At 32.2% G+C, this 15947-nt stretch overlaps 1 protein-coding gene across 1 annotated transcript; it reads left to right on the top strand.

The window, feature by feature from the left end:
* Positions 1-604: 604 nt before the first annotated feature.
* LOC134704939 (melatonin receptor type 1B-B-like) lies at positions 605-1956 on the top strand. The gene has a single exon (XM_063563724.1). The coding sequence runs from the start codon at positions 948-950 to the stop codon at positions 1929-1931; it is 984 nt and encodes a 327-aa protein (XP_063419794.1). The 5' UTR covers positions 605-947; the 3' UTR covers positions 1932-1956.
* Positions 1957-15947: the final 13991 nt, after the last annotated feature.

Here is a 15947-nt window from a genome sequence, read left to right as displayed (position 1 = left end):
TCAAGGTCGTATAACTTTCTCAATCTTTGTACAACCCTTCATCAGAAGTATGTTAATATTTGTGTTACTACACGGAAAAAATACATGCGATGTACAAAAAATGACATAATTTGTGAATGTGACTATATAAAGGGATGAAGTGTTTAATTGTAAACAAGAAAGAATTTGTTATAACTTTATTACGTTGTCTCTATCTGCCAAAACTTGTTATGTAATTACTACTTGTAATGGATTAAATTGCCGTACTTGAAAAAAAAAGTTGTAGCCATCGGTTAAGGTTAAGAGGCTTTCCTATATATTGGTGTGGACTTATCTGACATTCAGGCAATTAGTTTGTTTACAGACGGACAACTAAGTACACATTATCTACAATTGTTATCTGTTAGGATCCTCTGTCTAGGGATAGTCTGTGGAGCCATTTGCATAGGATCATTATCACTTTGAAACGTTACTCTGACGGACAGTCCACGCAACATGAATATTAATCATAAAGAATGATAAACGGATCTACTGATCGTGATTTATGTAAATAATTCCAGTGCTGACCTCAAATGATATTCGGAAAGTTACGTTACTTTGAAACCTAAAAGCTTTTCAAAACTCTTTAGACTTTAAAGTACATCATAAACGTAAAAGGAAAACCGAGAAACATATTTTGTGTACAACAAATGTAGGACAAAAAAAAATGATTATTCAATTAAGCTGTCATGCCTCATATAACATGTCATTAATTGTTATTCTTTTTTTTCATATGAACTCAAAGGTTGGATATGTAGTTCTTCTTGTGTGCATCAAATTAACATTTTGCAAAGAGAAATGCTAAACTTTCAAGTTATTTTCTGTTATGAACAGACACCTTCAAACGGATTTTAATTTGTATTTAGCATAAAGATTTCAACAGTGTGTTTAATATTCTCTGCACAACAATTGATGAAAGACAAGCAAAGATGAACCACTTACATAGCGTAAACAACACCACGTTACCCGAACTGTATAATGACACAGATTTGAAAACCGTTATTGTTTATGAAGCAGCAATAGCTACAGTATTGACAATATGTGTTATTTCATCGTGTTTATTCAACATAATAATTATCATTGTGTTTATGAGGTTCAAATGCTTGAGGACAAAACATGATATGCTTGTCATTAACCTTGCATTTACAAATTTAATTATAACTGTGGGAATTTCGTTTTATTCTACTTACACTATAGAACCAGGAGATATTTTTCACCAGAAAGTCGTGTGTATGGGCTTATTTATATGTATCTTTGGAGGAATACTCACATCCCTATTAGTGCTCCTACTTCTGAGTCTTGAGCGATTTCTGTGTATCGTCTACCCTCACTTTCATGGCCGGATCCGAATTCGCCATGTTATATTGTGCAGCATCCTTGCATACCTGGTAGGTCTGTCATATACTATTATACCATTCATATTAAAGAATAACTGGGACCGTTATCATCTTTGTGTTCTGGATGTGTTTCCGTTTGAATTCAGTATTGCAGAACAGGTTTGTGGTATCGTTATTATAACGACAATTGTAACAATTAATGTTATTGTTTACAAAACAGCTCTTTCTCAAGCGGCTAAAATAAATGTTTTACTTAAAAACGTACAGCATAGGCACACAAGAAGCCGTAAATTAAGACAAAAGGGGAAAGCTTTTGTGACTGTCTTTCTATTGTCGGGTATATCAGCTGTATGTTGGATCCCTTTACTGGTAGTTTTTGCATTAGAATCAGATTCCAATTTACCGGAGAAATTCAGATGGATATTCACTCAGTTACTGTACGTTCCGGTAGCGTTGAATTCTTCTGTAACTGCTATTATTATAGGACATAGAAACAGGCATTTCAGAGATGCTATTAAATCTATGTATTGCAAAAAACAACACGAATGTATTCACAACAGTACATTTGCCTTCTGATTGATGGTTATTCTATCACAAACGTTTGCAGGGTTTTAGGTTTTGTGACTCTGTATTCAAATATATATATATATAAAAAATTACGGTGTGCTTTTTTGCTTATAGATACGAAATTCAATAAAGAAGTAACGTTAATGAAATAGCATAAACGATATATCAACCAAAATATACATCTTCAACCGATAACACTCAGAAACAGACAAGCAATCGTGCAAGATGACCAGCTGTCAGAAAGTAGTTAACCCTGCAAAACATTGCAGTTTTAACTTATCCGTTAAACCGTTATGACTTTTCAGTGAATATCAATATTATTTATAATTGAAAAGCATTGCAAATTTCTCCGTTAGACCGACCTGACTGTTTATTGAATACCAAGGTTATGGTTTTATGCTAAAAAAAACGTTGATACTCTCTCCATTCAATTGTCCTGGCTGTTACAAATTTATCCTTTTTTTCTAAACTGAAAAACGATTTAAATATATCTGTAAGACTTAATTGCCTGTTTAGTGAATATCCTTATTATTTTAAAATGAAGAATGTGCAACTTTCTCTCGTAGACCGAACTGGCTGTTCATTGAATATCCTTTAGGTTTTATACTGTAAAACGTTGGAACTCTCTCTGTAAGACAGATAACATTATTCAGTGAATATCATTTTGGTGTCATTTTGTTAAACGTTATAAATCGCTCCTAACAAACTGTTTAGTAAATACCGTATAGCGGGTTATGTTTGCGGTTGTAAAATTTCGCGATTTAGGGACAACAAAGTATACGAATAATTTTGGCGGTTTTTATTTTTGCGAATTCTTTAATCGGATATAAAATTGATTGCTGTTAAAAAGTTATAAAAATTGACAAACAAGTACCTTGTTATTGGTAAATGACTTTTTTACCTAAGTGAAGTCTTATTGGTAATATATCAAGAGAATACCTGAACTAAATTATTTGTCACAGGTGGACCGAGAACACTGTTTTTTCGAAGTGCATTTTTTATACGATAAGTTCAAAGTATTAAAAAAAAATCTAACCTACTCTATTTCAAAAAGATTTTTACAGTGTAATCAATTACGACAAATAAGATTAAAGTTATAAAAAAAGTTTTGCGAGCTCTTACGCAAAATATGGAAAATTCTGTGTTAAGGGGGTATAAAATTCAATTTGACAGTTTCAGACATACTAATTTTTGACTTTTTTAACTAGAAAATAATCAGCACCCAAATGTTTTTAACGTGTAACTTCATCTCTTACTCAATATTTCAGGAACACTTATATCAAGACCTAAATTCTGAAAGTGTATGAAAAATATTTTCAAATTTACAATGTTTACACTAGATACTATATTTTTACAAACTTTGTAAAAAAAATAGCGATAGGTTAGTTACGAAATTGACCGGACCTGTTGTACTATATAGATTATTAAAATTGTCATGAGTGACTTGCAACTTTTATATAATTAACCCTTATGAATAAGGATATAATAACTGACAAAGCATCTTACACTCTTAAATTAAAAATCATTTTGTTATATAACTAATTAACTAATCAACACCTGACAGCCAGTGAACTATGACCTTTTTTTCTTTATGTTGTTCAATTTAACATAAACCATTATTGGTCCAACGAACGGTAAAAACAGTTTACAAAACGCTATAATTATTAGAAAGAACCGAAAATGTGCATAAACTTTCGCAGAATTTAATATCGCGATTTCCCCTTACCTGCCAAAAAGCAAACATAAATTTAAAACGTAACCAGCAATAAGGTGTCATTTTGGTTTTAAACTGTAAATACACTCGTTATTGATACCAGGACTAAATTTTGTATATACGCCAAACGTTGTAACTCTCTCCGTTTGACCTTCCTGACTGCTCATTGGATATCCTCACATTTTTATACCGTAAAACGTTGAAGCTCTCTCAGTTAGAAAGATTTGTTCAGTGAATATCCTTTTGGTGTTATGCTTCAAAACAGTTTAAATCTCTCCATGAGACCGTACTTACTGTTTAGTAATTATTATTATGGTTTAATGCTGTAAATAAAGGCAACAGTAATATACCTGTGTACAAAAGTCATAAATGGATTGGGAGAAAAACGAATCTGGATTGAAAACCAAAACTGAGGGAAACTCATGAACTATAAGAGGGAAACACGTGAACTATGAGAGGAAAACTAAAGAACAACAAGAACACCGAAGTCTAGCAAAAATAATCGCCAACACACATAGAAACTAACTACTTAATAACAACTACCACATTCCTAACTTGGTAAAGAACACTTTAAGAAAAACAATGGTGTGTTGAACCTGGTTAATGACTGACCAAACCTCCCTTTTTATGGCAATGCAACCTTAAAGTTAGTACAATTATTTTCAAACAATTTTCATGACAATGATGGTATGGAAAGGCAATTTCATAATTATTTGGTCTTCAAACGATAAGACTTAACAGATTATCCAACCGAAACCATATGAATGTTAGATGTACAAAACACCGAGACACGCCGCACAACATGCAAATTCACACTCAGTATAAGAGTCATATTTGGGAATACGACAATGATGGTATTGAAAGGTAATTTTATAATAAATTGGACAACAAACGATACCACATAAACAAATTATTTAACCGAAGCCATTAAAAAAATTTAACAAAAAAAAAGAGAATTTTGGATCTACAAAATTCCGAGATACGTCCTATAGCAATGTAGATTACAGTATTGATTGGGTATCGGTTATTAGCTGACAGACGACTAAGATGTTAGACCTCAGTTAAAACAGACACAGCCATTCGTGATGTGTTCATAAAATTTACGCAGTGTCATTTTTAACCGGATTTTTGTGACAAAAATGTCGGTTATTGACTTGGGGATGCTCGGCGGGCGGGCGGGCGGGCGGGCGGGCGCCAATCAAATGCTGTCCGTGCATTAACTCATGAACCGTTCAACCAAAGCTTTTAAAATTTTAATATGTTGTTACTTACAACTAAATGAAGGTCAAGTTGAATAATGGCGATTTTTTCTTTTACCGTTCAGGAGTTATGGTTCTTGAAAGATTAAAAATGGCGTTTCCAGTAGTGTCTGTGCATTTACGCATGAACTGTTCTACCAAAGCTTCCCAAAGGAGAAGGTCCAGTAAGACCCATTTTTGGCCCCAAAATATAGCAGTTTTACAAAATTGTTAAAATGTAAACCTTTAGTTATTTATTAGACAGTAAAATGCTTCTACTACATGAATATGGGCTGTTTTTGACAATATAATGCACATCTATCGGTTACTAGCACCATTAAGTCATGCTAAATTACAGAAAACTTCACAATCCTAGCTTTTTAGTTAAATTTTAGATGGTTGACGTGTAAAACGAAAGTGGCCGCATCCGTGTTCATCCTTAATATTGAAATGTAAGTTGTATTTTACAATAATACATAACATATATAAAGGTTGAGGATAAACACGGATGCGGCCACTTCATTTTTGACAAAAATCATCTGAAAAGTGACATTTTTCGGCATATTTGGTAGATTTTTCATATTTCAGCTCGAATCTGTGCATTTTTTATGACTGAATCAGTTAAAATCTTTTACATAAACTAATTGATTCAAATGAAATAGACACTTAAGTGTTTAAAAAGTGGTCAAAAACTTTCGTCAGATGAAACTGAAATTTGAGGTCAAAATCGGCCCTTACCGGACCTACTCCTTTTGATATATTGTTACTGATGACTAAATGGAGGTCAAGTTCAATAATGACAATTTTGACCTTTACCGTTCAGGAGTTATGGTTCTTGAAAGATCGTAAAATGGTGTTTCCATTCACTTTGTTGCATTTACTCACGTACCATTCAATCTAAGCTTTTCAAATTTTAATATGTTGATACTGATGATAAAATAGAGGTCAAATTTGATATTGACTATTTTCACTTTCAACATTCATCAGTAATGGTTCTTGTGATATTGCCATGACACAAATAAATGCTAATTAGTCCGGTATGCTGTCGTTGTGACAGCCTCTTGTTAATCTTTCCTACTCATAACTCTGTTGACGCAACTTCTGCATAAAGAGCACATTTCTGTATTTGAAGTCAGTATAATGTAAACAAGCACGAACATAACTTATCAAATGATTTATGCATACACCAGACAACGGAGCAGAGGGTATGTTACTGCGGAGGAATGGGAAATTAGGAAGTTGAAATTATCACATTTGTCACAGATTTTAGTATGAAGTCGTCCATTTGTCAGGTCAATATTGAGAGAAAGAAAATATAGGTATAAATCGACCTAATTGTTCATTGAATATTCATTCCGTTTTATACTGTAAACCATTGGTACTCTCTTCGTTATACCGACCTGGCTGTTCATATAATATTTTTATGATTTTATACTGAAGAAAGTTGTAACTATCGCCTTTAACCCGTCCGAACTGCTTAATGAGTATTATTGTAGTTTTATAATGAAGAACTGTTCTTTTTAATTGTCGTTCGTATAGGACTGTTTTGATTGTATAAACCTAGACTTGTATGACCATGTTTTAACAAAATTTCACAGTTAATGTGGGTTGTCCTCCGTATCGTCACATGTCAAATGGTCAACTGTTGAAGGGCACTAAATAACGGGAAAAGTAGTATACCGATGTTCAAAATTCATAAATCTATTGAAGAAAAAAACAAATCCGGGTTACAAAGTTAAACTGTGGGAAACACGTCAAATATAAGAGGATAACAACGACACAACAGATACAACACTAAAACACACAGAAACCAACTAAACTATAACAATGGCCATTTTCCAGAATTGGTTCAGGATATTTAAAAAAAAAATGGTGGGTTGAACCTGGTTTTGTGGCTAGCCAAACCTTCCACTTTTATGGCACTGTAAAATATAACTTTAAAATGACAACATTTCATGACAGGACTTCAAAACAAATAAATGGGAGAACATACAGGACAGAAAAACACACAAATAATAGCTATCAAAAGGTATCAGGCTTATAATTTGATACACTAGACGTTTCGGCTACATAAGACTCAGATCAAAAAAGTTCGAAAGCGAAAACTAAGTACAAAGTTAAAGAGCATTGAGGAGCAAAAGTTACACAAAGATGTGCCAAAAACTAACCTTCGTCATCATTGTTCCTTTTTTCATAAACGTCCTTGTCAGTTAATTGTCGACTGTTTTAATTACCATTTGGAGTATCTTACACCCCTCTTTTTTTAAACTTTACACCGGTTTACTCCCGAAGTCTTAATACAAACAATTATGTCAATCAAGTTCATTGTCAAATATTTTTTTACTCAGCATAAACATACTCATCTACAATAAAACAAATATTTTTCAGTTATTTCTAAATAGAAAAAAATAGAAATAACTTGAATAGATCTTTAGACTGAATAGTCTGAAATCTAGATGTTTTTTTAATTGAACATAGTATCAATTTTTAGAGATGGTTAATTCGATCTTTTTTACTAAACGTGTTGTCAAGTTCAATGAGTCTGGTCGATGATATTATTATCTGTTCTCTGTGCGATACTTCACATTTTAAATCCGAAATGAAGACAATTTTTCGTTGTATTCGTGTTATTTGAAAAATGTTAAATTGGGAAAGGAAAGATCTACGAGGAAATTGCTAAATTGCCATTAATCTTCTTCTTTTTTCAAAATTTAGATGAAACTGAACTCAAATTTGGAATTTTATACCTAATATCTTCAGTGTATGGTGTAATTAAAAATATACGGTATGAAGTATTATAAGAGGGGATGGTTTATCGACATACAAAATTTTCTTTCAGACTGTTCAGCAATTTGTAATGTATTTCAATCATTTGCTACAGAAATGTACATAAAAGTTATTAATAGTTAATTTCAATGCCCCATTTCCAAGAAAAAGAAATGGCAAGGATAGGCCTATGTCATTATGACAGCAATCAAAGGACGCAATCAATAAAAATTACTTAAAGAGGGTACCCTACAATGGGCTAAGATCAATATAAAATTTCATATGGTAAGTTCACCCGGTGTATAGACAATTTGACTTTGCTGAAAATAATCTCAGCACTCAACACTCAGGCCCCTCCCATTGATTGCCTATTGTAACACAAGTTTCTAATTGTTACAATTAAAACTGACGCTTCAACACATTCCCTATTGCCTTTCTCAATTTTATTTTTAAAAAAAAGGTTTAAAACGTTTTTGTTAAGTGTCATGCAAAGCTGTTAGACACCTATATAACACTCGCTTGTGTAAACATTTCATATAAAACATGTAATTTCTTGTTGGGTTTCAATCAACTTGGTACATTTGTAACATAAGAAGTTAACCTGTCACACATTTCTTTGTTTGTTGGCTCATTTTTTTTGTTGTGAAGCATTCTCATGTTCGAATGATGTAAACTCGTGTTTTATTTTTGTCATTACATTTGCTATTATGTAATATATTTCAACCAAATTAATGTATAAATATTCTACATGTTCACATACAGAGAGAAAAAAACTAAGACCAAGTAATGAACAAATAAACAACAACACTTAATCAAACAAATTCTGCGACTTTAACTCATAGTTCGTTAAACTCCAACCACAAATGCACTCAATTTTTTAATGTTTTATTATTAGAAATGCGTTGCAAAACAATGTAGATGGAAAACACGTATTGCATACATAACAATATACAATATTCTGTTGCAAGATCAAAACGAACTTTTGCAATTGATCTTGCTTTTTGGTTTTGACATAATAAAAGTTCCTTAGTAAGAGAAGACTTACCAGGCTAAAATGTAAACTAATAATCAACAAATACAAAAACGTCAATTGCACATTATTGTAACAGTGTTTAAAAAAAGAAATCGCTCGGTTTTTCTTAATCAAAAATAAATGTTCAAAAGTAAGCAATTTTGCAAGTTTATGAAACAAAAATGCATTTGTACTTTCATTTGTCATATTCGTTCACATCCGAAATGTATGAGAGATCATTTATCACGCTGGTATCATTTTGGAATCCTTCGTTTTACAGGCAAAAAGTAAAATCACAAAAATACTGAACTCAGAGGAAAATCAATTTGGAAAGTCCATAATCACATGGCAAAATCAAAAAACAAAACGCATCAAAAACGAATGGACAAAAACTGTCATATTCCTGACTTGGTACAGGCATTTTCAAATGTAGAAAATGGTGGATTAAACCTGGTTCTATAGCGCTAACCCTCTCACTTTAATAACAATTTAATGCCTTAAACACGTCTATTTTCCCCCAAGCCAAAGTAAATGGTTTTGCAATCTACTTTTTGGTTGACGTATTTATGATGGAATTTTCAAAGTTCTGTAGACAGAGCAGTCGTGTCGTAACAATATTCGTCATTTCTGATTTCTTTTGTCATTGCATCTGCGTGTAGCCGCATATAATAAAATGATTTAATTCTTTTTAGTTTGTATCTTCAAACATTTAGTGTGCATGACTTGATCTCATTATTTTCTCTGCACTGTCTGACAGTATCATTGCTCTTCCATCATATACACTATTAGGTTTGAGGTGGAAGGAAACAATGTCTTTATTACTTCAAAAGATAATTACGTCGATTTCTCTTTCCCATACGGTTGGTACTGTACAGTGCATATAGTTGATATATTTTAAATGTCAATAAGGGGTCTTGGTATCATGTGAATATACAATTACCAGAAAACCATCATTTTCTTAATAGACAGGGGTCAAGGGAAAAAATCTACAATCTACATTCTAAAATAGTTGCGTAACATACAGGGAACGTCCTATTGGAAAACGAGGGGAGCATAAAATCTTCTGTGTATTGGGTATTTCTAAAAACTATTTGTCTTTCAATTTTACAAGACTACTAATAACTTTTTATTTACTGTAAAACTGAGGTGACTACTTGATTTAAAAGTCTGGTTTGTTTGAAAAAAAGAAAGTTAAATAGAAAAAAATCCGAACTCCCATGAAATTCAAAACGGGAAGTCCTTTACCAAATGGCAAAATCAAAAACTCAAACACATCAAATGAATAGAAAACAATAGTCATATTCCTGACTTAGAACAGGCAATTCCTTTTCAGAAAATAGTGGATTGATTACATTATTTTGATTTACAAACGAACAAATGACAACATACACGTTGAAATGTAAATTCACATATCTATGCAACTTGAAGGTTGTCATATTTCAGGGATTGCCTTTATTAATAATGCATTTATAGAGATGTACATAAATAAGACCGTTTGTTTTCTCGTATGAATTGTTTTACATTGTCACTTCGGGGCCTTTTATAGCTGATATGCGATATGGGCTTTTCTCATTGCTGAAGGCCGTACGGTGACCTATAGTTGTTAATTTGTGTGTCATTTTGGTTTCTTGTGAAGAGTTGTCTCATTTGCAATTGTACCACATCTTCTTTTTATGTTTTTATAGATATAGAGATATACTGAGATATAGTAGGGTTTCATCATAAATTCAATTAAAGATGGTATTTTGAATCAAGAGTGCAACATTCTATTTTGTTTATGCTAAGCGTGCATTCCGTAATTTTCGACATTGATTTATATGATATAAAAAATAAATTCATAATAGATACCAGGCCTAAGTTTTGTATGTATACTATTGTATTGTTTTTCACTGCATCTATTATACAAATCTGTGTGCGTCAAGTCCTTTTATGTACTGGTATTTGTTGCATATTTGTGTGTACCTTTTGTTAATCACACTTTCAATACTAATAGGGCAAAGATTTAGAACACTAATTTTACCTATTAGACTATAATCTATTGATGAAGACTGTATGTGGGTCGCTTCATGTTCCATTCAATGTGTTTTTGGTCGCTGTCTCATTGACACATATCCTACATCTCATTTTGTTCATTTGATTGTGTCTTAGATTTGCTTAAATAAGGCACCACACACCAAGTAAATTCATGTAAATTCCATAAAAGTCAAAGTGACTGAGGGAATAAATTAAACATACATGATTTTAATGTGCAAACTTTAGAGTGCTTACAACTTAATGGGACATTTTAATTGCTGAAATCTAGGTTTAAAATACGGTAAAAATACCTTCCATTGCATATCTTAACATGATTTACAGGGTTCCTGAATGTCAGGTCAATGATAAGCAGAAAACTGTCACCATTCCTTACAAAGCCCAACTTTAACTGTTTGAATTATGCTCCTCCTTTTTAGATTGTGTGATGCACAGCTACTTCTAGAACCCCTTTTCAAAAGATATGTACCAAGTATCAAAACGTATGATGATGGATATGCAAGCATTTACCCGATTGAGTCGGTTCGGTTCGACCCTCAAATAAAGAGTCAATACATTTTCGCTTTTCATTTCATCATTTTTACGTCTTTGTCTTTTTATTAGTTTACCATAATGAACATAAGCCGAACAAATTCATTATTTTCATTATAGATCAATTTGTAAATTTAACACTAGTTTCACTATTTTAATTATTCATTATTGTTAAACTACATACTCAGTCTGGTAAAAATGAACAAATAATACCACATCTACGTATTTTCAAACATAAGGTGCATCAATGGTTATTTATAAAAGACCTAACCGTTTTTGTTGAGACTACTCGCTATAGTGAACTATTTATAAGGGAAGTGTGCCTCATTCAACACTTGTGACGATAGAATTATCTTATTATGCAGCATTACAAGTTTTATAAAAAATTACCAAATGAGACAAATTTTCACCAGAGACCAAAACGAATTTGAAGTTAGCAACTACAAACGTGCACAGTTCAGGATTTCATTTGACAACACTATTGAAGCTATTAAAATGATAACAGAAAATACCGACAGATCAAACGATTACACAAACCATCAATGATAGACCCCTCCAAAATTAGTAAAAAGCAAATATAACGAATAGCTCATGATCAAGACATATTGACATGGTATAGGCGCAATATAGCGGAAGCAAATTAACAGGTATGCTTATGATTGTTTCAGCTGAGTTATGTTTACGAATGTGCCCTGATAATACGTTTTGAGGTTGGGAGATAAACGAAAAGTGAATCCACTGAATTCACATCTTTCAACTAACTACCACACTTGTTCGTACCTACTGACATAAGTCTTGAACTGCAACCGTGGTGGTATTTTGTTTATTTTGTTTTTGTTTATTTTGTTCTTTCAGGAATTTAGTGTTGATGACTAATTCTCAGCAGTTTCAGTTAAATTATTCGCACCTGTGTTGGTTATTCTTTAGTTTTCTATGTTGTGTCATGTGTACTAATGTTTGTTTGTCTGTTTTTTGTTTTTTTTTAGCCATGTCGTTGTCAGTGTATTTTCTATTTATGAGTTTGACTGTCCCTCTAGTATCTTTCGTCCCTCTTTTGTAGACTGTGAGATTTCGAACTTAACATTTGTCTACAGTCATATTGGCTTCCGCATGCTGATATCTAAATTGTTAGAATTTTGTGTTGCTGTCTTACTAACGTATATAACCCAAACTTTTGACAAATGGAATTTTATATTTCAATATTCCTCGCGTACCATTTGATAGTATTAATCCTTTCGGCATAATTATACAAAATGAAAATAAAAATACACTGTACAGAGAAATTTAAGTTCATTTAATGTAAATGCATTGGTTTATACAATATATTATATCTATAAATCAAATCATGCCTTGGCCCTTGCGTCATTAATTTTCTCTGCAAACAAATAAACATTTATAAAGCCAAATTAATCAGAAGTCAATATTTACAAAACCTCGAAATATTACACTAAGTAAGATGATACATTATAAACGAAATGATCAGCAAACAAACATTCCTGACATTTCTAGCATGATTTATATACCTTTTTTTACAAGCAGCTTAGGAACAATTACGAGTATTGATGTATTTTAATATATACAAACAGTGAAAAAATAAATTTAGTGTGATTCTTCGTGAATTTCTTTGTATTTATAACAATGTTGAAACTCTTAATGAAATAGAAATGAGATTCAGTCTATTAAGCAAACACAAAGCAACACAACACAAAATAACACAAAGTACATCTAGAGGTCAACAGTATACTAGTATCTCCATCAATTGACAAACCTGTTCACCACTAGTCAAGGTTAACTCGCCCCTAGTCTTTACAACAGGTTGAAATAAATTCAGGACTACTTAAAAAAGATGGCCTATAACTGTCTAAAGGTGGAAAAACAATTAGACAAGCAGTATAGTATAAGGTTTGACCTCTCCTGATTATTATGTATCCATTGGTGCATTGGTCCATTACTGGTCAACCTAAGCGAACCAACACAAGCTTGTTTTATTTACTTCTTCCATTTAAATAATTTCACCAAAGAATATAACACAGGTCTGCTATTAATACAAATTGTATAAAATGCATTCATTCAATATATAAGGCATAACTGTAGGATCATTGCATGACTAACGGAAAGTAAATAAAGTCTTGCATTTCTAATTAGAACAATTTAAAACTAGCAGATAAAAAAAAGAAGAAGAGATTAAACATAAGAACGATCTACGCTGCCTACAGTAGAGTTAAGAGGAAAAGGGACAACCAACGCATTCTGTAAACACAAGCAAGGACCACATGGTCATATACTCATTAGCACTTCTCTTTGTTTTCGGAAAGGGTGTTTGTTTTTAATACACAATCACGGCTGATCGAAATACGAACATTTAATGTAGGTATTATCCAGTCTTCAGACAGTGCAAAACACAATTTCGTTTAATTGTCCCTGCCTATCCTCTGTGCACACATAACTTAAAGCCAATTGTTTAAATGTTAAATACTAGTTCATGTATGTTATCATCTTAAATAAAGCTGAATCATTTGATAAGCAACTGCAAGTTCCTTTAAGTAGTCTTCAGGGAGATGGAAATCTGTATGATTTATTCGTCAGCTATCAGATCGTGAGGTCATCCGAGTTTACAGTCCGTCAGCAATTTGATTTTTCTTTCATTGGTCAATACTGGAAAGGAAATTATCTGGTTATTAGTACTTTAATATGTCTTTAAACTGGATCAGTTTTTTTAATAATATTAATTCATGCTTATAATTGGAACATTTGATGAAACGCCAAAATAAATAAAATTAAAAGCGTCTGAAATCTGTAAATTAATCCTGTTAAATGCTGAACTGGTTAAATGATCTTAAATTATCACCTATTTCTAATTCATTATGTGACCTGATTACAAACTGAAATATATATATTAACATAATTTCCATTTGTCTTTATCTTTAAAGTGTATCTGTATTCAACACTCGATGGCTTGTCGTATCCCTATATGACATAATGATGATGGTGTCAAGTTAATATGCTTCTTAATTAGGGATATGATTGTATATTGCATGTAAAATAAGCTATACCCTCCTACCACTTCTTTTGAAGTTATCAATATCAAAATTGAACCATCGATAGACCTCATTATGAACTGTTACCTGATGAACTTTTGTAGGATTTCATCATCCCCTTAAGAAGTTATCTCTCTTTTATTGATTTTTTTCAACATGCACCCCCCTCGTGGTTTTTAAAGATATCATGACCTTATTTGAACAAAATATACATCTCATCATTATGTGTTACCATATGAGGCTGCATAGGATTTCATCGTCCCCTATGAGAGTTATATCCCCTTAAAACAATTTCTTTCCTTTGCATTTTTTTTCAAAAAATATAAGAGATAGAATCGATTTGAAAACGGCAACATGTACAGGAACAGATAACAATGTTAATGGACATGTACAATAATTTTGTTATTAACCCTTATAAGGAGTTATTTCTCTTGAAAAAATGAACATATTTTTTGAAAAATTCTATTTCGAGAACCGGAAGTCATAGAGACCTGGAACCGTCACCAATAATCTTTAATTCATGTGACCTTCAATATGCACTCAAGGTCAAAGGTCACAGAGTGCAAAAAAAAATTACGCTGCAATTTCAAGCTTACATATTAGGAAAACGATAAGACTTTACTGCATACATACAGCGTATAAAATGTTCCTCTCGACGAGCTCTACATTTTATAGTGCAAGACCAACATTGTCTGACCGTCTGTTCAAAAGTTACATCGGGATGATTCTTAAAAGTATAGTATTTTGTGTATATCTTTTTAAAGGTAACAGATATCAACCTACTATAAACTGCAAAGATAATCAGTAATTCAAGACCTTCAATTTGAGGTCAATGTCAGGTCATGACGAAATTTCACCTTGACCTTCACAGTATACAATGACCTTGACCTTGTGATATTTAAAAGGTTCAGTGGTCCTGAGTTGAATGGCGCTACTCCCATGTCTCTACGACTTCCGGTTCTCAAGTTTGGTATTGCATCATATGTTTGATGATTAATTGTGACCTTGGTGAACTTTGAAATTGTCCAATTCTTTTTCTATAATGTTGTCCTTCAACTGTAGATCATTTATCATTTAACAGATTTGAGATATCTATTGTCATTTTAGAGATAATTCAGTTTGAAGTTTTGCGAGCGGAGGCATATATTTCTGATTCAACAAGAGCCTACTACTGAAAATGTTTTAGAAATTGAAGAGGTTAACAAAGTTATATGTTTGACAAAATACCAAAAACATTCCATGGAAAAAAACACCAAAAAATCAATTTGAAATTTTCAAGTTTTGCATTGACTTTGTAAGTTTCATAACTTCTATTTATATATTAGTTGATATTGCATCATTTTTTGCACTTTATCAAATGGGGTCATCTGATATATCAAATTGAAGGTCTCAATACACTCTACTTAAAAATGAAAATTTTAAACCTCTTTTTCATCCCAGGTGGAAGGGTGGGGTCATTTAGTGCAAAAATTCAAATTTCTCAGATGGTAAGGTTGGCGCACATCAAATGAAAGAACATAAAGCGTACATTTCAAATTTCAAATTGACGTCCCCCAAAAATTGGTTGGATGGGGTCATTGAGTGCAAAAAAAGAAATAAATTTCTTTTACGATAGGGTTGTTGTATATCAAATGAAAGGTCATGATGTGTACATTTGAAATATCAAATTCCCAACCTCCAAAAATTGGTTGGATG

The sequence above is a fragment of the Mytilus trossulus genome, chromosome 2, assembly GCF_036588685.1.
Source record: "Mytilus trossulus isolate FHL-02 chromosome 2, PNRI_Mtr1.1.1.hap1, whole genome shotgun sequence".
Lineage (NCBI taxonomy): Eukaryota > Metazoa > Mollusca > Bivalvia > Mytilida > Mytilidae > Mytilus > Mytilus trossulus.
This window is presented reverse-complemented; position numbering and strand designations above follow the sequence as displayed.

Coding starts and splice junctions, on each gene's coding strand:
- LOC134704939 (XM_063563724.1), top strand. CDS start 948: ATGAACCACTTACATAGCGTAAACAACACCACGTTACCCGAACTGTAT.